The sequence below is a fragment of the Lathamus discolor genome, chromosome 2 (genome assembly GCF_037157495.1).
Source record: "Lathamus discolor isolate bLatDis1 chromosome 2, bLatDis1.hap1, whole genome shotgun sequence".
In the NCBI taxonomy this organism is placed as follows: domain Eukaryota; kingdom Metazoa; phylum Chordata; class Aves; order Psittaciformes; family Psittacidae; genus Lathamus; species Lathamus discolor.
In genome coordinates, this window is record NC_088885.1 from 48,740,593 (window position 1) to 48,766,306 (window position 25,714).

The following is a 25,714-nucleotide window of genomic DNA, read 5'->3' on the forward strand; positions in this document are numbered from 1 at the left end:
TGTGGGGGTTTTTTTTTTTAGGAAAATAAAAAGTCAACCTTGAGTTCTCTCATCATGCACTATTTTCAGCCTATGATACTTTTGTCTTTCTATATTGACTGAAAACTGACAGCAACTACAGAAGCAACCAGCATGATCATTTCCATAGGTGCTATCGTCCTTTTTCACAGCCAGCAGAGATTATAAAAAACCCTAACACAAGGAGTCCCACCAGAATTAATCCCTGCAGGAAGAAAGGGTTTTCAGAAATCTCTGTCACATCAATTTTTCACTAAGGCAAACAGAAGTAGACAAGTAAGGAATTTTCAAATAAAGTTTTATTTGTTTGACCCTGACGGATTCAGGATACAACACTAGGAAAAAATGTGCGCAGAATTGCAATGTTCAATGAAGTTTAAATCAAATGATGCTAAAAATGGGTTGCCTCTCAGGTGCCTGGGCTGTGCTGTCTAGCTTTCGCTTTGATTGTAAGCAGTATCAATGAAATTCTCTCTAAATTGACCCTGATTTTATGTTCCACTGAATGTAAAATATACAGAAAGTCTCCTGGTAAAAGCTCTTCTCATCATATTTCCTCCAAGGCTTTGCAGTTATACAAGGAAGAGGCTGTGTAATAGAAAGATCTGTAGTGTAAGGAGAGGAGGACGAAAGTGACGTCTCTGAGTTCCAGAAGTCCCGGCTGCTCACCGGGATTCTCAGAAGACATAAGAATTTATTTCAGGTGTATGTATAACCTCACACTAAAAACCTGGAAAATATTATCTTCCTATGTGAAGCTCTCTCCAAGGCAAAGTACTTTTACATAGACATTACTGGCCTTATGCAGTCTTCCTCCGTTAGCTGCCAGCTAATACCTCTGCCTTAGACCCACAATGTTTTTCAGCTGCCATTGCTCAGACTAGCTTTAGTTGAACAGTCTCCATCCATAGAGATATTCAAAGCCTGACTGGACATGGTCCTGGGCAACCTGCTCTGGCTGCCCTAGCTTGAGCAGAGGGATTGAACTAGATGATCTCCAGAGGTCCTTTCCAGCCTCAACCATCCTGTAATGAACCCTGCAACCACAAAGCTGATTTTCAAGCCAAGACCAAGAAGTGAGAGACTCAATGTTAATCTTATGGTGAAAAAGGAAATAGTAAAAGCATTTGGTTTGAGTGTCAAAAGGATATAATGTTGATATAAATGCAGGGTCCAGCATCATACTATGGCTCTCCACAGCAGCTATGTATTCACTCCAGCTATTTTTTAGAACATAATCTCATTTAACACACACCACGCCTATGTTTATCAGCCATCTGAAAAGCCTAAATTGAGTGAGAACACTTCATTATCAAATTAGACCTTTTGTGAAACCAGCTACATTATGGGCTGTATAATCCTCAATTTATTCAGCTCAAAATGTACTTTGCAGTCATGGAAGTTTGTCTTAATTTTTAAGGATTCCTTCAGCATATTCGGGTTTACTAGACTTCTTTCTGTTTTTTTTTTCTTGTTTTTTTCCTAAAACAAAATAGAAGTCTGTCATATACAACTTTAGTGAGGTTTACCCCACCATAGGTGTGAAATGGACATAAAAAAACAAGACACACTGGCAGCATTCTCATACACCGTAATTCAGGTATCGGCAGGAGTGAGGAACATGCTTTTTCATCACATCTCATTGCCCATTCTGGGCCTGATTCTTGCAGTGTTCACTTTCGAAGGGGGCCCTTCTTGCAATAAATCCAAGTCTTATATAACTACAGCTTCCAAACAGTGTAAATTAGTACCACCTAGACAGTGTGTTTGGATAAAAGGAGTGTTGTCATCTAGTGGCTAGGGGACAATTCACAAGACAATAGCAACTAAGGAAGCCATGTTTTTAGATGATGCTAACTGGCATACATTGGCTCAGACTATCTGAAAAATCTGGTCTAAAATGGCAGTAAACATCAGAGGCTCCCAGAAAATAAGGAAGGTCTGCCCAGCTGTTTGTCGGAACCCTAAACTACTCAATAGCTGCATATATCAGAGAGGATAGCACTTGTTTCAAATTACTAGGTTGCGTTTGGTATTCATCTGTAATTCAATTATTAGCAGAGAGAAAGTGTGAACACTTTTCTATCTCTTCATGCTTATGGAATACTCTGGATCAAAACACACCATTAATCTGAGGCAGAACTCATATCGAACTCATGTTCAAAGCTTAGCAGCGCAACATGGACACTTAAGAGTAATCTTGTGAAAGACTGGTAAACATACACTGTGTCATTATTCCCGTACAGATAAGGTACTGTTTCTTCTTTCAGTAGTACTAGAGAAACAAGGTATGACCTGTTACTTGGATCAGTAGTTTCAAAGGATTATATGTCATTAAGTAGAAAAATATTTTCATTATTTTGAAATGGCTGGCATTAAGTGCAAGTTATGCTGGTGCATTGCTGATCAGTCAGATTCATTATGAAAATGCATTACTACTTAATTACCTGCAGACAGTCCAATCCAGTACTTTTGGACATTACGTGCCCATTGAATGGGCATGGAAATGCTTCCGCTGTGTTTCATAGGTTTTCTCATATTACTGAATGCAATTTACGTATATATTGCCCACACATTAATAGAACCTGAAATTCACACCTTCAATCAGACCTGCACTCTTGTGTCAGAATAGCTCTTGACTGAAGGGAAATGGCTTAAATTGTTCACACAATCAGAATTTAATGCAATAAAGCATCTATAATATGAAAATTAAAAAATCAGACTGGAAAAGAAATGACATCCAACACTTTGATTTATTGGTAAGGAGATGAGGCAAAATAAACATAACAGATCATAAATCACAAGTCTGTCTTTCAAGAAGATGATCAGCATGAAGAATTGTGGGACAAAAACATTTTCAGCCTGTATTGATCAACCCATACAAACACCAAGGTTCCTTTAGGATCCTTACTTTTCCTTAACAAACCAATCTGGCCGAGTTCCTGACAGTCTATTTATGGCCGGGTTCCTGGCATAAAAGACCTAGCATAGTGTTAAGATCACCACATGCACACCACCAGCAAGGGCATTTTCTGCCCCCAGTATCATTCTTGTACAGTCAAAGAGCACTCACCCAGTTGTAGAAACAGATGGAAATGTGTACACAGACAGCAAGGACAAACAAACTGTTTCTTGCTCAAGTGATTTGGTTTCTTACGAATGCAAAATGTCTGAGGAGAGATTACACTGAAATTTTTGCTTATAAAAAAATGCAAAAAAGAAACAAATCCACCACTGGAGATCCTTGGAACAGCTGGTGGTTTCTACCAGTTAGTCCCAAGTGGCCAGCAGTCGCAATTTGTGACTAGTCTTGTCTTCAGACATCTCAGGGCAACGAAAAAGCGACAGGATGACAGATAGTCCTTTCAATAGATACTGACAAACAAATTAGTGCAAAGATGCTTTTCATAGCATACCAGATGTGTTGAGTTCTATCATATGGAACAAGGAATGAAAAACTGTCTATGCCCCATCTGTGCTTTTTCAGTAATCACTGATGCACTTGTTGTGAAGTATAAGGTACAGTAAACATTTGGACTGTGTTTTACATGTGAAATAAACAGAAAACTACAGGTCTTGGCCTTATCATCAGTGTCTAAAGCTCTTACATTAGCACAAATACCTTAAATGCCTGGGAGAGAGATGTTCAGGAGTTAGAGTATTGTCCTGGTGATTAATTGGAAAATTATGCAAACACCAAAGGAAAATTTTATGCAAATCGGAACAGACTGCAGAAATGCACTTTGCTTCTGATCGTACACAGGTCTTCCAGCTGGTCATAAAAAAGCAATAGGCTAAAGAATTGCTGTTTGGATTTCCATCATTTCCTCTCGTGGGGCTTATCTGTCCTCAGACTGTTAACCCAGATTTAATTCAAAAGGCAGCAATTGCAACTGCAAGAACAGTGTTAAAATGGAAACAATGAGAAGTCAGTGCTCTCAGCAGGTGATTGAAAGGCCCAGGGCACAGCAGCACATGCATTTCTAGCCCACTGTAAATGAAACCAATATTTCTTAGGGAAAAAGGCCCATTGTGAGGGTTGTCTTTCCATTCAGAACAAAAAGGTGCTGGATTAGAGTAGAAGCAGGAGGTGGGGGGAGAGGTACAATAACATATCAAAATATCCATAATGAAAGAGGGCAAATAAAAGGCTCAATAAGTCTCTTCCGGACCGTCTGTGTAGGAGTGAGCTTTACTCACTTCTAGCTCTTTTACCTTAGGCTGAAATGTTGCATGTTTTCCTTACAGTTTCCTCCCAGAGAATAATTTCCTAACAGCTTACAACTAGGGCACTCGCTTTTGGCTCCCAATGTCATCATCTTCTGTGCCCTGCCCTCCATGGTCCCTCTCCACATCAGCGCCAGACCTCACATAGGCATGTGAGAGGACACTGCTACCCCACATCCCACCCCAGATGAGTCCCTGCCTGTTGGATCCCCTGTCAGCACTGAGGATTGTGTTGCAGCAATCACTTGTCCTGCCTTTGCCCATGCTCAGGGCATTCCAGGAGGTAGCTGTGCCAAGAAGACACACAACCAAGTCTTGTGGCTCATTGGCATCCTCTTTGCAGTAAGTTCAGGGCAACCAAGGACCTCTTTTCTCACTGTCTGCATTGCCTGTGGCTGCTGATACATGCTCACCCTTTTCTCTGCAGCCACTCTCAGCCCTGCAAGACTTTCAAGCTCTCACCTGTCTCCTGCCATGAGACTCAGTCTCTCTTCTTGTCACTGCCCTTTCTTCCTCCTGCTCTATTGCACAAGCCCCTTATTATTGCATGAGAAATAATCTACTTCTTTGAAAAACCCATTTTGCTTTCTCTTTCCTTTTTGGTTGGTTAGACAATTATTAATCCACCTCCTTTTCGTAAAATAGCCACAGCCATAATAACTAAGTCAAAATATGATTTCTCCATAATATAGTATAATCTCTTCCTTTTCTTTATTCCCTGCAGATGGTACACCTCTTAGCATAAACAGCATGTTAACGTACCGATTCCAGATGCATAAAATATGTACAAAGCTTCACATTTTCTCTCTCTCTCTCCTCCGGAGTGTGTGTGTATATATATATTATCCTCACCATTTAATTTTCCCAGCTTTCCATTTTGATTTCTCTTTTAGGACCACACAGACTTGTCATAATCCATCTGGGATTTTATTCTTCATCATACAAAAATGTTGCTTGAAGGCCAGTTTTTACTTGGCATTAAAAGACTGAAGATCAGCCTAAATCAGAGTTTTATAAACCTCTTATAATAAAATCCCTTCAGTTGTAAATGTGTTGCCTCAATAATTAGATAAATATACCAGACCACTTGTTACCATACTAACCCAGAAACTAATTACATTATTTCTTGTGACTGCATATGATGCACCAATTCACCGTCAAACAAGAGGCTACAGTATCTGTTTATCTTCTTCTGACATTGTTGTAAATAACTCTAGTTCTAAAAAGCAGTTACAGCAAAGGGTCTATTTGAATTAAAAGGCATTTAAACAAATCTATGAATATGTTTGTGGACTAAAGGATAAACTGGATGTATTTTGCATTGGTAAGTGAGGGGGGGTTAAAATTCTCATTTGATCATTTACAGAAAGCTTCCAACTTGATTGTGAAATGTTTTCTCTTGTGCTTAAATTTCATGCCACAGATTATTAAAAATTGACTTTGCAGTATTTATTTTACTTATCTACCCCAGCCAGGCTGTGCTTAACCATAGATTTTGTAAATTATTAAATTTTAAAAGCAATTTTTGTTGGATTTTATACACCAGTTCCATCTGGAGGGATGTGCACCTCCAGTCCTATCCCTGAAGCTGAAGCGCTTTGATTCATCTTTAATCCGAACAGTTTTAAAAGTGCATGTTCCTAGATGTAAGGCATGATAGTCTCCAGTGTAATGCTTAACTAAGTGCTTGTTAGTTTTAACATTTAAAATATGATGGAAAATAACTAGTTTCAATAGGTTATCTGGGCCATTACAGTACTCAACATAATTCATTCCGTCAGATAACAAGAACTATTTTCAAACATAATGAGAAGCTAAAAAAGGTCACTATGCCTACAAACACATATACATCACTATTAATTTAACAGTGCTGAGGCCGAACACATGCGTTCTTAGTGCAAATCTCCTTAACTGAAGCTACTTGCTGTTAGAAAAAGGAAGGCAACTGAATAAATCTTCAGTATTCAAATTAAATCTAAGTCAGGAATCAGACTGGTACTAGAATCAGACTAGATTTTACTTAAAAAAAGCCTGAATTATACAATTAATGTGTAAGCACTAAAGTTTAAAACAAGATCTCAATTTCCCTGTTAAAGTTAAGGGCAAAGTTGGGGGGGGGGGGAGGGTGTAAATTTTGGTGCCCTCCTTTTGGTTTATGTTTATGACTTAAAAAAAATATCAACACTTTTTCAGGGTATTCTTAGACTTCTGCAAGCTGATCCCCTATGTGAAGGTGGGAAATCTGAAATGCTAGTGTTGAAAATTGGAACTGTTTTAAAAATGTTGTGCCTGCCACTGCCTAGAGGACAACAGCAGCAGATCTCTTCAATGCCGTATGCATTAAATGCAAATACAGATTTGTGGTTTACTTGGGTTTTGTCAGTACGTTGGTCTCAATGACTTTGTGAAGAATTTTGCTTTCAAGTGTGTATTTCCTAAGTCATACAGGGATGGCAATAGAAAGAAGCAACAACTCATATGCAGCAAATAGATTGTGTAAAATAATTGCCAAATGGCTCGTAAACAAAAAGACTAAAAACCACTCCACATACAAACCTCTGTTCTAACTACACCCATAAAACCAGACCAAAATGCTAAGGCCCAGAGGTGTTCCATATTGTAATTAATGCCAGATTTCAAGGGGAAATTATTTTAATTATACAGAGCACTGGCAAGATTAGTACATTCAGTGTTGACCTCATTGGGTTTTGTTTGTTTGTTTTCTTGTTGATTGCAAAATTGATGTAATTATTTCCATAAGGACTTTTTATTTTGATGCCTTTTTTTGTGTGCCATGGAGCAAACAGAAAATCCCTGTCATCCTGCTGAGCAGCCTGTGAGAATGGGGCAGCATGTAAGAAAGAGGAAAGCACAGAAAGAAGCCTTTTTTTCTGGTTCTAAATTACTTAGGGAGAAGCTATGGTATTTTTTGTTCTTTAAATAATACTTGTTCTTTAAATAATTACAGCAGACCTTCAAAAGGAAAATCAACCTTGTGAGCCAGGAAATCCTATTCTTCTGATGGGCTTATAGGCAATATCTGGGATAGTTGTGCATCTTAAATCAAAATGGGATGTCTTTCTAAACATATATTCTGTGCTGTTCCTTATAAAGCCACCATTCAGCCAGATCTACCTTTTTCCAGATCTCTGTATGGCCCTGGTTTCTCTTCTACAAGCCTAATTATAACAGCCTTAACCTGTGAGTCTGCCAAGCCTTACTTTTCAAGGCTTTCCTTTGGACACTGAGACCCCTGTTTCATACATGAGTTATCTTTGCCAGACACCAAGAACTCTGGGGTGTAGGTGGCTTCTGTATGTCTTCAGCTGTTTGAAGGATATAATTTACAAACTCTGTGCCTCTGCTTGGAAAACCACAAAGGTTCCTGTAAATATATGTGTGTAGGCATGCAAAGATGATGTGTATGTACACTCTTTTATAGACATTGTCCATATTAGAGCTCCAAAGTTGTCCAGTCCACGAGAGTTGATAATCATTGCTGTCACATGCTAAAATTCTTCTGGATGACCTTGGCTCTTTCTTATAGACGGGAGGCAGCTTATGGAAGAGATGTTCCAAACTACAGAGGACTGCATGAATACCGGTTAAAACTGAAGATATGCAGCATGGATTTAAAAATTTCAGAGCATCTTTTTTCCAGCTTTTTCTGAGTCACACCTCAAAACCGGCTTACAGTATTTTTTCATTGACAACAGTGTACATTGAAAGGACAAATCTACAGAAAGAGCTATAGATAGTAGCATTGAAATTAGAATGTTACAAAAAATACTTTGTCAGCGGAGTCCTCAAAATAGCCGTGCCGAATGACCTTCCTCTACACTTAAAAATACATGAGCCTATTGGAAGATATTCAGATATCTTTATTTTCTTTCAATTATGTCACATGATATGATAGAATTGTTTAGGCTGGAAAAGACCTCTAAGATCACCAGGTGCAACCCTTAAATCAGCACTGCCAAGCCCACCACTAAATGATGTTCCTAAGTGCCACATCTACTTTTAAATACCCCCAGGGATGGTGATTCAGCCACTTGCCTGGGCAGCCTGTTCCAATGCTTGAGAACCCTTTTGGTGAAGAAATTTTTCCATATATCCAATCTAAACCTTCACTGGCACAGCTTGGGGCTGTTTTCTCTTATTCTATAGCTTGTTACCTGGGAGAAAAGACCAGCCCCCACCTCACTACAACCTCCTTTCAAGTAGTTGTAGAGAGGGATAAGGTCCCCCGGAGCCTCCTTTTCTCCAAGCTAGACAACCCGAGTTCCCTCAGCCATTCCTCATAAGACCTGTGCTCTAGACCCTTCATGAGCTTCTTTGCCCTTCTTTTAAGACACACTCTAGCAACTCAGTATCCTTCCTGTAGTGAGGGGCCCAGAACTGAATACAGTATTCAAGGTGTCACCTCACCAATGCCAAGTAGAGGGGGATGATCACTTCCCTAATCTTGCTGGCCACCCTATTTCTGATACAATCCAGGATGCTACTGGCCTCTTTGGCCACCTGGGCACACTGCTGGCTCATGTACATCCATAATAATAATGTTATCACAAGGAGTAATAAGAAGGCATTTTGGGTTATGTACAGTCCAAGTAAGAGTTTGTTGTTTATGAGAGGCTGGAAGCATCTGGGTGAGACCCCTGTGTGGATACTTAAATCACTAAGTATTCTGATCTGTAACATATGTTTCTAAGTTGTCAGAAATAAAAATGGCCCCAAGAGGTACCTAGGACTTCACTGAGATCTTACATGGAGCTATGGGAAATGACACACGTTCGTGAGCCCTGTTCTGAAGGCACCTTTGCCTTCAGATGTGCCATTGGCAGTCAGATTTCTTCTGCAGCTCATTCCTAAGAGCCATGCTAACTAACCTTAAAAACAGCACCTTTGTTCCACAGAGGCCTCTGCAGATGAATGCAGTGTTACTTCTGCACTAATCCACCAGTCCTTAACAACCTGGCTGTGGGAATTGTTACAAGTCAAGACAGCCAGACGTGGGGTTCATCTCATCTAACCATAGCAACTACTGTGCTAAACATCAAGATGACCAGATGAAAGACAATGGGGTAGTCAAGGGATTTGTTATGGTTTAGTCTTGAAAAGCTCTTTCTTTTTATTCACTCATTCATCAGGAGCAAAAATTGCATCTCATTTTAGATGGTAAAAACCATAGGGTATTGCTTTAACTTACCCAGTGGATTCAAACTGGTTTCTAAAGAGGGCCTACAAGCAAGCTGGAAAGGGACTTTTTACAAGTGCATGTAGTGATAGGACAAGAGCGAATGGCTTTAAACTGAAGAGGGAAGATGGAGATTAGATGTCAGGAAGAAGTTCTTTACTGTGAGGGTTGTGAGCCTCTAGAACAGGTTGCCCAGGGAAGTCATGGATGCTCCATCCCTGGCAGTGTTCAAGGCCAGGTTGGATGGGGCTTTGAACAACCTGGTCTAGTGGGAAGTGTCCCTGCCCATGACAGGGTAGGTAGAATTAGATGATATTTAAGGTCCCTTCTAACTAACCATGCTATGATTCTATATGTAGCCTTGTAGTACAGAGCTCCAGATCTCTTCAGCAGCAGCCTGATTAGAGATATGCCTAGTGAAGACCTAATAGACATTTATTTTAAAGCAGATATTTATTGTACTTATTTTTGATTAAGAATTCTGTAAGCTAGCATTTTTATTTATTCTTAGTTTATAAAGAGACTTAGAAGTGAGGTTTACATTTTGAACGTGCTTGGGTTAAAAAGAATCATGAAAATGTTCCTTTTCAACTTATTTTGTGTGTGTGCAAATCACTCCATCATTGTTTCCACTTCTGTCAGGACACTAAGCATATCTGTTAAGAGTCAACAGACAGTGACCCTTGTTATATGACTGAGAAATAGCTTTTGGTAACCTTATCGGGTGACTGAAGACAGATTACAGTAGAGATTTGCAAAGCAGTTCAGGGGACTTCAGGGATCAGTCATCTGCAAAAGCACTGGAAAACTGCAGTTTGCCTTAGGTGCCTGGTTACACAGCATGAGTAGTGAACAGTCAAAACAAATAGTTTGCATAGGATGAAATATGTTTACAGAGAGTATTTGAGCGAATTCTACTGACAAGTACATTTGGAAAAATGAAAGTCTGATACAAACAGAAAAACTATTGAGCAAACCAGGTACAAATCACTCTCCCAGCAGTAGACATTACCTAGACAGGTCCTGAACTCTACACATACCGACGACACAGACCTCAATCTGCAGCCTGAACCACCTTACCAAGTACCAAGGCCATATGGAACATGACTTTATGTTCTTGTTGTCCCTTTGCAGGGAAGATATGACTTTCTTTTTGTCCATTTCCTTTTGAATTGAACAAATTCATGTTTTGCTAGTAGGTCATTTGTGGAAGTGGCAGAGGTTACATTGCAACTCTGAAGTTTTGTCACTCAGGGACAAGGAAACAAAGGATAGCATTGTTTGCATTTAAATCATCAACACTAGACAATTACATTTATCCTGAAAGCCCTCTATAAAATCTGGAAGCAGAATATTGGAAACGGACTTTCTCCTATAAAATTCTGTTCACTGGAGATTTACTGTATGTCTGCTTCTGGAGACAAATTGCCACCTTTCTTTCTCCCCTCGTGTCTCTTGCTCTCTTCTGTTAACAAATATGAAGCAAATCCATCTGCTGAAGCTCAGCCAAGGCCAAAGTATTTCAATTTTCTTAACAGAAATGCTCCTGGACACTCTGAATGGTCCTGGACAATCAAATGCCTTGGAAAAGTTAATAAATATGATTGCAATGTCTTGGTCTGTGGCCACGGCACTACTGATGTGACCCCCATAACTCCATGTACATTGCACTGTCCTGGATTCAGAATTTGAACAGGAATGCCACAAAACTGAACAAATCGGAGCATATCCTATTTCTAACACTGAAGAACTGAGGTTTTAAGTATTGTTCTGCTATACTGACCTAGGGTATAAGTAGGGTAACAGAGAAACCATCCACCCTGCAGGATGTCACCTTCAGGCTGGCCCCAACAGAGGGGTTACTCAGATGAATGCTGTGGAAGCTGTACTGGTGGTTGCTACCCAAGAACACACACTTGCTCCTTTGGTGCTCTTTGGCTGTCACCCATCAGTGAAGGGGCAGTGGCTGGGACGGTGACCCAGTGCTGATGGCAGGGATAGGCATGTTCCCATGCTGCAAGGTGGTCATGGAAGAAGTCACAGAGTGGTAGTTCACAGTGTCCTTGCTGCATATCAGAACCACATGTATTTTTATCAATAGGCTTGGAAGTCAAGGAAGGGCTTGGCAAGCATGGTCATTAAGTGTGTGATTACTGCAAAGACTAGTATTCTGGGTGGAATAGTGCCTGCCATAATTGACGGTGGGGAAGAGCAGGATTACTGTTAAATATTCATCATTATTTTTCTACATTGAAAAATCACTGGCTTGATTTAAAGGTCAAAATATGTAGAAGAGCATTAAAATACACATAGAGGTGGAACTGTACATGCAGGTAGCCAGGCTGTATTAAAAGTCTCTTGATTATGAGGTCTCTGAGGGCACTGATGGGCTCCTCCTATCCTGCCCACAGCCCAGAACTCTATTTCAGCCTCCTCTGGGGCTATAGTCGCAGACCCAGGCCCAGTCTCCAGCCTTGTCACAGCCCTGCTCTGGATAGTCCAGCAAATGTGTTACGCTGGGTAAAAGGGTCTTCCTTCATTGTCATCCCCCAGCTACCCCATCACTTAAAATACATCATCGCTGTTCCCATTTCCTCCCAGTTTGAAAGACAGGGCCTGATCATAAGTCATTAGAGTTTACCACCCCAGGCAGAACAAACAATATGTAGCAGCAAAAGAGCAAAGTTGCTGACAATGAGTATACCCATGTCTGCAGTAGTTTAAGTCAAGTCCTGTAGAGAGGTAGCTTTTATTTTCTGGTGTTTAGGAGAGGACTGTAGCCATGTTGCCCCTATCAGTGTGTCCCTAGTTTGTTAGGAGCTCATTAGCTATGGCGGACACTGTGGTCATTTGAATCAGTGTGGTTCAAATAAGTCCTGCTTTACCAGAAAAAAGTATTTTCTTTGTTGTTATGGAAAGAAGGAAGATGGCTTGTAAGAGGGAATAAAAGATACTGAATTCACATGACTAATGGATTTAGATGTATTTGGAGAGTGTGAGCTGTATGTTTTCTAGTATAAGGGGCCCTCTCCAGGATTTCTTGTGGCAGAGAGAAGAAAGTTTTGGATTGCTTTTGCATTTTAAAATGAAAGAACAGAGCATGGGAGCTGTCTTATAATCTCTTGCTGAGATCAAAGGAGGGAGAGGTAAATGCATATGTACTTCTTTCTCTGGTGCTGCACTACCTATTTAGTAGAACTAATGGAGCTTCCAATGTAGAAGAAGCAGAGATTAGCCTCTTTATCTCTGCTAACTGTAAAGAGTCCAAAAGGATTAATACTATTAAGAGTGAATTTCAACTAGAAAGTAGGAAGAAAATTTTCTGTCCCCTTTCTATCTTTTCATCTTTGTTACCAGAAATAACTTGGAACCATAGTTTTCAGCCTCTCACCTATTCCTATTTTTTTTCTTATTTCTCTAAAAGCAGACTCAGAAATATCTAACACCCCTGAGAAGCTTTGACTTTGTCAAATTTTTGACCAGTTTGCATGAGAACTGTGAAGGACTAACAAGACTGAGTAGTCATGATAAGTTTATGAAATCAGATCCTTAACTGTTTTGAAATAGTGTTATTCCACTGACCTCAGCTAGTGTGACTCCATGTATGTTCGTGGACTTCAGTAAAGCTACACTGACTCACTCCAGCTGAGGATCTGACCCTTGAAATTATGGAGTCTTATCCAAAGCAAACTGAACTTCTGTCATGAATTGGTCTTCAAGGGAAAATAATTGCTAATTCAGTGACTCCCGCTGTTTTTACTGCAGCTGCTAGTCATCCTGTGCTGCAGAAAATCTTTACTTTTAACTGGTGAATCAAGAGTTTCCCCAGCAGCTTCAATACACAGAATATCAGAGGTGCAGAAGTGTATGCACAGTCCTCCAAATGTTATGTATTAGAAGGCAAGCCCTAGGGTCAGTCTATGAAGCAAAAGTGACATATGCAGGAGAAATCCTCCCAGCTAGACATTATGCCTTGGTGTCCTATTAGCTTTTCCACTAAATGGTGAAAAAAAAATTAAAATAATCCTGATTTAGATGGGACTTTTTGGCACATGGAGGGTCATCATATTCAGGGCTAATATCATGTAGAAACAGCTTGAAAGAGCAATCTGGAACCAGTTTTCAGCGTACCAAAGCAGCAACCCTGGCATGTACTTTGATGCTGCAGCACCATCCAAATTAGTCCTCTCAATTGCAGAATTTGGAGCTGAAGAAAGTAAGCAACCTGCTCAGGAGGTTACGGTTCCTCTGCTCCTCTTGGCATCCACTGAAGGGAGATGAGCAGAAAAGAAATGCGATAAAAAGTAAACCGCGCTTTTCTTGCTAAGCTAATCAGTTCTGTTTGAGAACAGAGGGCTGTGCCAACTGCAGATCAATTCACTAAATCACTTTCTTTCTTGTGCAAGTCCTGCTGCCATGGCAGCTGCTAACAAGGGAATAAAGAAAACCGTTATTGGATATTTAGTAGACTTTTTAAGTGCTTGTGTAAAGTAATGTATTTAATTTAATGCGAAGTTATAAATGTAATTGGAGTTTATGGACATCATAACAGGGAAAAAAGAATAAGATTCCTCTTCTTTCTGTGCAAAGAACTGTTCTATGGTCCCAGACCATCCTTATCAAACTCTGTCTCCAGTATGTTAAAGAGGAGCTTTCCTATCAGGTTTTACCACTTCATCTGTTTAATAAGAGGTAAGCACTGAGATAATAATATGCTTGATATTTCACATGGCTCTAAACATGTTTAAGCTACTGAACAGGATTAAAACATACTTAATTTAGGATGAAATTAATGTCTCTAATGCCATAGGCTGTATTGACTATGTCTTCGCTGACTGTAAAGAAAGCCTACAGTTAGTGCTCCGGATGTGGATACGTGTAGATTTAATCTGATAAACTATTTAAGACAACAACAACTGCATCCAGCGGATTTATTCAGTGATGTAATATTATATACCTTTTTTTTTTCTATTCCTTTCCAAAGAATTCTGAAATAGTAATCTTTCTTGTCCCTAGCTGTGATTGGAACTAGTCCGTCCCTGTGACTAGTATATGGAAGTTTTCAGTGATGTTCTTAAATGGCTCATGAGAACATGGCAGTTTTCCAAGCTCAATTTCTGCAGCATTTTTGGAATTCTCTTAGCCTAAAACACAGGACTCACATCCCTGAACTCCTGGTTGCACATACAGAACAGCCTAACTTTGTCACCATTTAAATCATCAATCGTAGCTATGCAGTGAAAAGCTTAATACCCACGAGCAAGCAGTAGACTGCCTTCTCTTTAATTACATCAATCCTCAATCACCCCAAAGCAATGCCATCCTTGGAAGTACTGACTCTGACAGGTAGTACTTCTGGGAATGCCATAAAAATGCCAGCAAAGCAGCAATGGCAGAGAAAATAAGCTGCCTCATCTTTGGAGAATTATTGGACTGTACTAACATTCAAGGGTACAATGTCAGCACAATGCAGAAAGAGTTAGATGCATAGCTCCCATCATTATTGTTGATGGGAGTCACGTGTCAAATTTTCTTTGCATCACTCTGAAAACTTGGCCTTCTTTGTAAAGCTTTAGCCAACTTTTCCTTTGTTACTGCACTTAATTGAGGAATAGATTTTGAAGTACAGTGATTGAAGACAAAAAAGGTAAAAAGAAAACGCTAACAAAGTAGCAGTGATGAACCTGAAGCTTTCAGACTCTGTAGAGGCTGTGATGGAAAGCTTAATAAATATTAAAATCTCGTGCCTTAACAGGTGAAACTGGAGCAGTAGTTTTGTAGTAAATGGCACTGTAATATCAGCAATGCCGGGAACAGCCCCAGGGCAGCCCCTAACTCCTTTTAGCTATTTCAGCTCCTAGAGAGTCAAATGGGAATTTAAGTGCCTAAATACTTAAATAACTGGCTCAATTAGCAGTCCTGACTCCTGTCAGTAGCCTCTTGTCTGAGAAAACCTTATAAATCTCAGCCCTCTTATGTCACCCCAAGTTAATTGTTTGCTCTCAATAAGCACACGTATCTAAGTAAGAGCATTCCTAAATTATAATGGTAGTGCTGCCCACAGACAGATTGGTTAACACAAGGCTGCCTCATGTTAGAAAGAATAAATCAGGGCAAGATTCAAGTTAAATATGCATTATTGTGGAAATACAAGAGAGAGAGGTCATACTTTGCTGGCTTGCAGTAGATGAACAGAGAACAGAACAGATTTTAAAATGGTTTTCATCACTAATTGCTGACTGGACCTTTCTGATGCAGACAATTCATCTCCTAATGTGTAAACAGGTATTCAGTTTGGGAAGAAGAGGGTTACAGCTCAAAAGGGAGTGCTAACAGGCAGTGCCTGCCCTCAAATGTCCCGCCTCAGTTGGGGCCATTTCACATTGGTCCCTTCATTAGTCATGTAGGGGAGATGAATAGTTATATCTGTATGTGTGCTTGTAGACATTACTGCACGTTGGAGAATGAAATCTTAGAACTAAAAGAGCAGTTTCTGTTGAGGTGAAGCACATAATTATTCCCGTGTTAGGTGATCACACTTTAGACTGAAACTATCATCTTGTAAAGTATAAAAGAAACACTTAGCTGCTAATCTACAATGCTCCTATACAAACATCCTATTGTTTCCCTATGTAATAATTCTTAATATTTGCAATTCTTTCAGTGCCCTCAGTATGAGCTCTGTGAACATAAAGGAGTCCTGATCTATCCTTCAGTAACACACCAGTTTGTCACCCAAACCTATAGAGGATCAAGGCCTGAAACAGTATCATGAAAACCTGCCAATAGCAAAGCCCTCTTGCTGGGGCTGCATTGCTCAGCAAGCAAGATGTCTCCCTCTGTACCACATGATCCAGACACCAGCAGTGATAACACCCACCAGGACACAGGTCGAGACTTCTGGCAAGATAGAGTGGAAATGACGTCTCCTAGCTTTGGACATCTACAAGTTAGTCTTTCAGTCTAAATCAATAGCCCAGGTCACAAATAAATTCAATAGGCACCTGCTGGGAGGGGTATCTTGTACTTAGCAGGCATGTATATGTTAATGCCAATGTCTACACTTCAATGTAAAGTGAGATCAGCCCCTCTTAGGGTTGCACTGCCCCTCTTACAGCACATGATGTTTGCCTTAAATGTGTAGACAGGTGCTCTTTCTTTGATAATACTGTTTGATATGCAGCTGACATACAGTCAAATAGTCATAAGTAGTGTTAATCAAGCAGATTTATTATATGCTTAATTAATCCAATGGCCATTTTCATGGTCACCATTGCAAGACTTCAGCACAAAGAGCTGAGCACTGATGGGTTTTATATGATTATTCTCTCTTGTGCTTCTGTTTTCTAAAATAATGGCATCCCAAAACAGGAAGAGGGCAAAAAAGAGGGAAAAAAACCCTGCCAGAGTTTATAGAATGCAAAATAAAAATATTTCCAATTTGAATGTTCAAATAGCATAAGAAGCTTTCTGAAGACATGATTTTTAAACTGCCATCTCCAAGCCACAGCCAGATCACTTAGAAAGTACATAATATAGTACACTCCACAGGCAGATGGAGATGCACATAAACTGATAATAACTCGAGATTTTTATCTCTGTGTGTCTTCAAGCAAGGCATCCGGAGAGAAAAAGCACTTTTGCAGCAAAGTTAAATAGTTTTTAGATCTAATTTTACTAGGCTGAACTAGATTTCAGATTGATTTCTGTGGAATCTAATAGAGAACAACACACATACATATTGCCTTTCTTGTAAAAAATCCATCAAGCACTTTGTGGTTTTACTTACTTTGCTCCTTACTAGAAGTAATAAGAAACTAGTATTTCACAACACAACGTGTTTCATTCTGTAAATGGTCTTTCATGGTAAAAGAGCTTGGAATTGGCAGTTAACGGAGCACTGAAGTACAGCCCCTGGGATTTGTCTACTCAAACACGTATTTACATTCATACAGTGAAATGGCAGCTAAAACCCACCGTCTCCAATTCTGCAACAGGTGAAGACAGCTGCAGGACATGGCACTGTGGAAAGAAATACTGTCCCAGATGCTGTGTGCACTGGCTAAGGCACATGATGTGATCAATTAAACATATCCCAGAGAATAGATATATCCTGTACCTCAAAACTTATTGGATGGATCCATACAAATCACATGCATAACTTTACTGCTGGTCCTTTCTGCTTCCTAAGTGATAAACTAGAATTTACTTTGACCTCAGAGCAAATGAGCGTGGCTGTGTGTGGAGGCCCTGCTGGCATGCAGGGCTGCAGAGTGGCCAGAGCACAGGGGATAAACCTGCCAGTGCCTGTTAGGGGTTGAATCATCACTAGCAAAACATTTCGCACAGCTTCCCCAAGAGCTTTCTGAGGGCAGCAGTTCTGGGTCAGTAAACAGCCAGAAAAGGACTCACAGAGGTAAAAGTATTAGCCTTGTTGCCAGACCCCTAAGCTAGCTGCTGTTTCACATTCAATGTTCTCTGCGGTATCATAATACTATAAACTGGTTTTGCTGTTTAATGCAATGGCATTTCAGAGCTCTCATCTTGGACAAGGATCCCATTTTGCTAAGCACTAAACAAGAACAGAGCAGATTCTCTGCCCCAAGAACTAGATAAATAAACACAAAAGGCAGCAAGCAGATCTATTCACAGAGGACCCCTGCACCTGGCAAGCCATGATCAACTTCCAGGCGAGGCACAGGGGCAGGTACTGTCATGCCTGGGCGCTGTATCATACTGAACAGCTTGTTGCCCTGTTTCAGAGGAAGACTTTATGGCTCTGGGTTCACACCTCTGACTTGTAACTCAAGGCAGAACCTGCCTCTTGCAGCTGAAAGCCTTCGCCTCTTATGCTGACTATACAAACATTCACTAGTTTTTATCCTGTGCAAGGCACCAAATTGGAACTCCTGCACCAGGATGCTGTTTTGCCTGCACTGAAACGTGAGCCCTCTGGAAGGGTTTAGGGCAGCCGCATTTCTGACTTAAACATGGTCCTCCCAGCCCCACTGCTACCATGGCGTTCCTTCACAGGCACCCCAGCACAGCTTTGCCAGAGTGGATATGAAAGAGCATCACACAGGGAGTTCCCACTTGCCAGTGAAGCAAAAAGCACTTGAGCAATGCTGCTGCTGCAACCCTGCACTATCGGTGATTCATGACTCAACAGCTGGTTCTCAAATTCAGCTGTAAAGGCTGATTCTGACACCAAGCAGGTAAACCCCTATCTAGAAACTAGCTGCTTAAACTAAATGATGCAACATGGTGGCTGTACAAGCCGTAATTTAGACAGCTGTGAGCCCTTTTTGGTAAGTATTGTGCTTTAAAGACATTGTTATTTTCCCCTCAAATTTGTCTTTTTTCTTTTCCTATAAAGACTCCCTCTGCCCTGTCATCACTGTCAGTCCAAGCCTGAACTGACTAAGATAGGAGAAGAAAGGCAATCATTTCCTGATTCCAGGCTCTCTTCCCTCCCTGTATCCCCACTTTCAAAATAAATCAAGGTTAACACAATTATGTAAAGTAGCTATTTCAGTAGCTGCAAATACTTTAGAGAAGTAAAAATAAGGAGTTTTTTCAAGATGTTTTACAGCTGGATTTACATTATTGTATCAGAATTGACCCTTCCAGAGTAATTTCATACTCAATACAATAAAAAAAAAAATTACTTAGGACTAGTTTGTAATGGCCACATTGTGTTTTTGAAAGAGTGTAATTAAGGAAACCTCTGACAAATAAAGTAGCTTATGGTAATCAATTTGAATATGAAAATGAAACTAATTCAGTAAAACATTGCTAATGCAGATCCGGCAAACCACGGGTAGCCATCTGTCTAATCCTTCTTGTGTTCAGAAGTTGCATTTTAAAAAAAATATTATTAATAGTGCTCATTAGCTGCCAAGCGAAAGAGCGTGCCACAAGCTTCTGCTCGGAGATTAGCTAATAATAGCAAATACTACTCACTTTTCCAAGTTTGAGCTAGAACCTGCTGTGTGATATCATGGTCAGCATAAGTTTTTCTGCTGGGGCCCACGAGGATGAGAGGGACTGTAAATCACGGGTCCGAGGAAACGTGCAACACCTTGTTGGTGCAAATTGTCTTCCTACAGCCCTTCAGCACCAACAGCTCCTCAACATCCCCAGTTGATAATCTATTCCAGTGCTGCACTATCCTTACTGTTAGGAAGTTTTTTTAACGTCTAAAGTGAATTTTCCCTGGTGCAATTTAAGTCCATTACTTCTGGTTGTGTTAATGCACATGGAAGACAGTTTGCTCCTTTCTTCTATGCAGCAGCTTTTATGTATTTGAAGACTGTTGTTATGACCCCACTCAGTCTGCTCTTAAAGCTAAACAATTTGTCCAATGTGTATAAGGCCTGATTTTTGAAAGTGTTTAGTTCCTGCCATTCCCATTGCTTTTACTCAGGTGATTGAGAATGAAAGAATATCAGAAGAGTTGATGATCAAACCATATTGTCTGGTGCCCTTTAAATACTGATAGGTATGAAGGGCACAAATGCTGTTTATGGCTGTATATGTGTATTCTTGTCTTCACAATAAAACTGTATTTATGGGACTAGTGACTAGCCTTCTGACTGCATCCACAGGGCAAAAACAACTTCACGAAAAAGAGGAGATTTTTGTGGAAACTTGGCCAGGCTTTGTTGAATCATTTGGAGTAAATCATTTTCTGGGTTTTTTTGTTTGTTTAAATGATTTACATAGCTACTGTCAAACAATGTTCATGATTCTTTTTTAACTACAGGCGTTATTGGAAAATATATTTAAGAAATGTGAACTGAAATGTTTTTTCCATCCCAAAACAGAGGAGACTGAAGTTTCTTCCTGTAATGGACTTCTCATCAGGATTTTTGTGCTTGGAGTACTGGAGCAGAGTTCCACTTGGCTTCACTTGCAGGGATATTTTTATAGAGAATGCACTAGAAAATATGACACTACCTATCTTCTTGCTTTGGTGTTTCCAGGGTGGCTAGAAATAAATTCCTCTATTTCTGTTCTTTGTCTTTCAATTTCCATTGTAAATAGGGCCTCCTTTTTTGTCCATGTAGGCCCTCATGAAATCTCTCCTTCGTGTTATTGGAGGCTTTTAGTACAATTGTAATACAAGCAATAATAGTTCCTTGTATTGATTCTCAAATGTGGGGTTATGTATTCTGCCTTTCTGGAGAAAAGAGGTTTTGAAATGTCTTGTTTTGTTCTCTTAGACCCTCTCTCCTAACCTTGAAAATAATTTCCTCAGACAAATATAGAGGACATTTACAATTATAAAGTAAAAATAGCCACTCTAATTTTGGGCTACCTGTCATTGCTCTATTTGTGAGGGGAAAAAAATGATAGAAGGAGAAGAGAGTGAGAGAAAAAAACAGGCTTTAAAGGTATTTCTATGTATGGCTTTCTTGTATCCAACCATGTCCTTTATTCTTATTCATAAGATTTCATCAAACTGCTTGAAATATGTCTAATTGTGATGGAAATTAAAATACACAGGAACCATAAAGTATGAATACACATCTCTCCTAGTCTTGTTCTGAAATGTTAAGCAAAAATAACACTGAATTTCGCCACTGACAGTTAGGCTGAAGTAGTGCCCTATGGTATATATACAGTAAAAGGTAATAACGTGCAAAAGATGGAAATACACAATCATACCAATAGTTTTATACCTAAACAGATTATTTCCCTGTAAACACCTTCATTTAATTATCCTGTCATCTATCTTCCCCTCCTCCAGACACTTAATAATTCATATGTGCAATGTGCTCTTCTCTTTGTACATTGCTCACTCAAAACCCTGCCATTCTCCTCCTTCCAGACACACACTAAATCTTCCATTGCCCAACCAATGGATAGAAATATTAAATTGCAATCATCTTTATGGTCTACATTGATTGAAAGATATCTTGTTATTAGGGCCTGCCTGGGTTAGGTGGACACAAATCCACCCATTGCTGCTCTAAGAGTGCAGTAAATTTCATAAGCCATCCCCTTTCTCTGTCACACAAAGCAAAGCCACCAGCAAGGTTTTTGGAATATAGTAACAACAAAACCTTAAGATGGCCAATGGGTCCCTTAAGACAAAAATCAAAATAATTAGATTGCACAATGTTGGTTGGGGTGAAAGATAAATCACTAGTATATAGTATAAAGCTACATGGTTTTGCTTTTTGATTGGTTTCAGGAGTAAGCCTCAGCAACCTCAGCAAGAAAGCACATGTCCTCATTACTTGGTTGATGAATTAACTCTTTATCAGAAGTGAGAATATTTTCTCAGCAAAGAAGATTTAAGTTTGTACACATCATCCAGTGTCTTGAGAGTTAGTCTTGAAGGTCTGAGAGGTGTGCAGTCAAGACAGAGTACACTCCAGCTCACTGCATCTCAGTATCCAGGCTCAACAGTCAGTGCTAGTGCTGAAGCCAAGGACTGCCCTGATCCTATTTCTACCATCTGAAGCATTTCCTCTACCAAATGTAGCCTTTGGATTAGGTCCCAAATACCTACACTTTTTTCACTTCAGTAAAAGAAACCAGCTGAGAATGTTGGGAGTGAGTAACAGCCTTTATCCTGATCACAACCCAACAGTCCCACACACACTGAGACAGTACCATACAGAGATACCAAATTTCTCAGTGAGCAACGCTTTAGCAAAAAAACTTTTCACTTAGGAAAATCTTTTGGCTAAATCATTCATAAATGTCATTGGTAGACTAGCAACCAGGCAGTTTAAGGAAATTCAGAGAAATATTTTCTCACCAATAAAGGAAGTCCCCATTGTAGTCCTTTTACCTGTGCCACTTGAAAGGTGGTTTTGGTGGTTCTGTCGGAGAATGAAAGCCTCACAATGTGCAAGATTCATTTTCACCTGACTGAGGCTTTCTAAGCAGAGACGTACTTTAGGAAAGCAACTAAGTCCTTCAAAGTTATGAATTACCTTTGTAGAACGTGTGTTTCTGTTTCTTCTGATACCTAAACTAGACACTCTGCTAATGCTGGTACCCAGCAAAGTACTCATAGTTTGTCAGAGGAATTCAGCCTAAACAAACTTAAACTAAATAAACTGGCTATCAAACCAAATTAAATATATCTTCAATATATCTCTTGTTTCTAGTGTTTGTGTTAACAGCAACTTTTCCCTGTAGATAACTCCTAAGTCAAATTTTAAGCTAGTATAAACCAGTACCAGTTCTCATTTTGCTGAATCTGTCCTGGCACATAATGCAGATGTTGATTGTGGCACTGGAAGGAAACATCTGTGTCATCTGTGTCTGCGGGATAAAGAGAAACTACAGGTAGAAGGAAGTCTAATTAATATGAACATGAATAAGAAGGATTGCAAATAGTATTCTCAGTGTTTGGATAATAGCTTCCTGTGCACACCATAAAGATTTTACAAAAAACAAATCCACAATTTATAGAATTAGAAGCCATTGTAGTCCCTTATGCCATCTCAGCTTTCCCTGAGACTTCTGGCTTAGCCTCTGTCAGAGAGAGGAAACACAAGGAGATGAGCTGGTGGTCTCATGTCCTTCCTTCCAGGACTGACCGCCTCCCCTGTGCCCGGATGGACCAGCCTGCATCCTGCATTCCCAGCTCTGCAGTGCTTGGGGACCATCACCGAGAAGCACAAAAAGGAACATTACACAGGGACAGAAAGCAGGAGGAATGTGTGTGTGGTATTTACACGTGTCAACTCTTGTAAGTGCATTGCAGTTCAGTGAACTTTGGTGAAACTGTAGAGTCAAGCTAAACAAGAAAAAAACCCAGACTTGCCAAGACATTTTGATCTGAGAAAAAGTGTGGAGTAGATCAGAATGCACTGACAAAATATTGATTTCATATGTATCTTTTCTTCTGTTTTCTTCTAGAAAAAGTAAGCATACTGTCAACCTTTATAGCACCCTTCAAGTACCTGAGTCCTGGCGCAACCACCATGGAGGATGAAGACAATTTAAGTAAGAAGTCTCTTTACTCTATAGACAGATGAAAAAAAAAAAAAAAAAAAAAAAAAAACCAACCACAACAAAAAACAACCAAACCCTAAAAAAAAATTAATTAAAAAAACCCCACCAGAAATCAAATCCAACTGAGAAGAGGTGGTTAACCAGGCTTAAATAAACTATATGTAACCCCAGAACTAGCCAATGGATTCTTTTAGGCCCTTACACCAGGACAGAGTCACTAACACTCCCTGAACCTGTGACTGCATAGCTGAAGGAAGGTGCTGCTGGGTTGAAGGAGCACTGAAGTCTTCAAAACACCAAGAAGTATGGGAGCGTGCAGTTAGGACTGAATAACCCTCAGTAAACTACCTCGTTTATCACCCAGAAGCAATTATTGGGTGCTACCCAGCCCTGCTTAGTGTAATGCATCCTGGAACAGTAAAAAAGGGGAGGGAAGCTTTCTGAACCAGATGAGCAACTCTGGGTTTCAGTATCACCTACCAGATGGGTTTCCTTTCCAGCCACTCACACTGACGTGTTGCCCCTATTACAGCCAGTTGGTGCGAGGAATGTTTGGTTGTTTATTTTTTTCCCCTGACATTGTTAATCTTACATGTTTTAATCATGGTGGGGCACCAAGGAAAATAGCTGTTGAAGGACTGAAGGGGCACAGCCCTCTATTTCCTGCCTCTGAGTATCACATGAACATCACACCTTTCTGCTGCACAGGGCTTTTGCAGTTCTAAGCAAAGGCAAAAAAAAACTGAAAAGCCATCAAAATTGGTCTCAGGGAGGCTACATTTTCAGGGAGATATGACAAGTACACACAGAAAACGTATTATGCACATGATGAGCTTATGCAGGCACCTCCTGCATAATGTTTCCCAAAAGTGTTACTTAGTTATTTTTAGGTAATGTAGGAAGTTTGTACAAGCCAAACACTGTAACACCATTTTCTTATTGCTACTGTAATGCCAAGACTGCTTCGTGCCTGCGCAAGCTTTAAAATAGCTCACATGACAGGGTTACGCTATGTTTTCTGAAAGAGAAATAGCAAATTTCACTGTTCTTGAGGTCATCCTGCCTAGTCCTCTCTTGGGTCAAACATACACTGCAGTGATAAAGCAGCAATTTGTTTCTTGGCACATACAACATATTTTAGGTGTTACTATAAGAATCTTTAAAAAAAGGAAAAAAACATTTAAAAGCAGCCATATTTCAGTGTTCACTTGTAGTATAGTGATATAAATCCCACTAATGTCTACAGCACACATGTACCTGTATTTGGCATTTTAAAGAGCTTCAATGATTTGCTCTTGAACAAGCAGAGGAACCTTCTTCTGTGTTAACAGTTTAAGAGCCTAAGAGAATGCTGGCCGGGCAGAGAAGTGGTTTGCTTATCCCTGTAGCTTTCTGCTCATTGAGCATCCTGTGAGAGTGCCCCTACCCAGACTGTGCTGTATTGATAGGCAGAGTCCTACTAGCTGAAATTGATGCAAACCCTGTTTCACATTCTTTTAGCCATTCTTCACAAAGGGACCCATGCCAGGTTAACTATGCATTTTCAGCTGGTGATTATTAACATATAAACCCTATTATTGTGGTTTATGATCCATGAACTAATGTTAGAAAAATATATCACAGGCACTATGCACCTTTGGAATGGAATTTTGGGTGACTGCCAGTGTCTGATGAAGACCTTATTTTCAACATGCGAGAAAAAGACCACTGTATTCATTACCAGAAACCAGTTGTAGCTGAGAATGTGAGAAATGTCACAGAGGGTTAGAAACAGGAAGTTTAACTCTGTACAGTTCTCAACATTTACTGTTAGCGACACATTGAGAAAAAGGATATTTAAATGGGGGTCCTCCCCATGGTGTACCTGCCTACCACCTAGCAAAAAATTTAGTCAGCTAGTTTTCACCTGAATCTTCATATTTCTTAGACATCAACAGACCTATTTAGTCATCTCTGGAGCCCACTGATACTTCTGATCTCAACAACAGCCAAGAACAGGGAGTGATTTAGTGTGCTGTCAAAAAGTGCACCCTTTTATTGGTTCAAGCCTGCTGTCTGTAGTGCTTGGATTGCATGAAACTGAATAATCATTCCTTGTTCACTGCTTGCTTGCCTACCTTTCATGATGTTACAGACCTCTACCTGTCCCTGATCATTAATCGTTTCATCCACACTATACCAAGGCAGACTGTTACTAGACAGAGATATGTGCGAATCCAGGGGGTACCTGTACCTCTGGCAGGAGTGTATGATTCATGGGGCTCTCATTATGCAATGTTGCCATATGTACAG

At 40.0% G+C, this 25,714-nt stretch overlaps 1 protein-coding gene across 1 annotated transcript in view; it reads left to right on the forward strand.

The window, feature by feature from the left end:
• The window catches only part of ADARB2 (adenosine deaminase RNA specific B2 (inactive)), a 306,595-nt gene that overhangs the window by 172,889 nt on the left and 107,992 nt on the right, over positions 1 to 25,714 (forward strand). Inside the window, exon 2 of the mRNA XM_065669255.1 lies at positions 23,327 to 23,413. Within this exon, the coding sequence (XP_065525327.1) occupies positions 23,327 to 23,413 (87 nt within the window). The remainder of the gene's footprint in view (positions 1 to 23,326; positions 23,414 to 25,714) is intronic.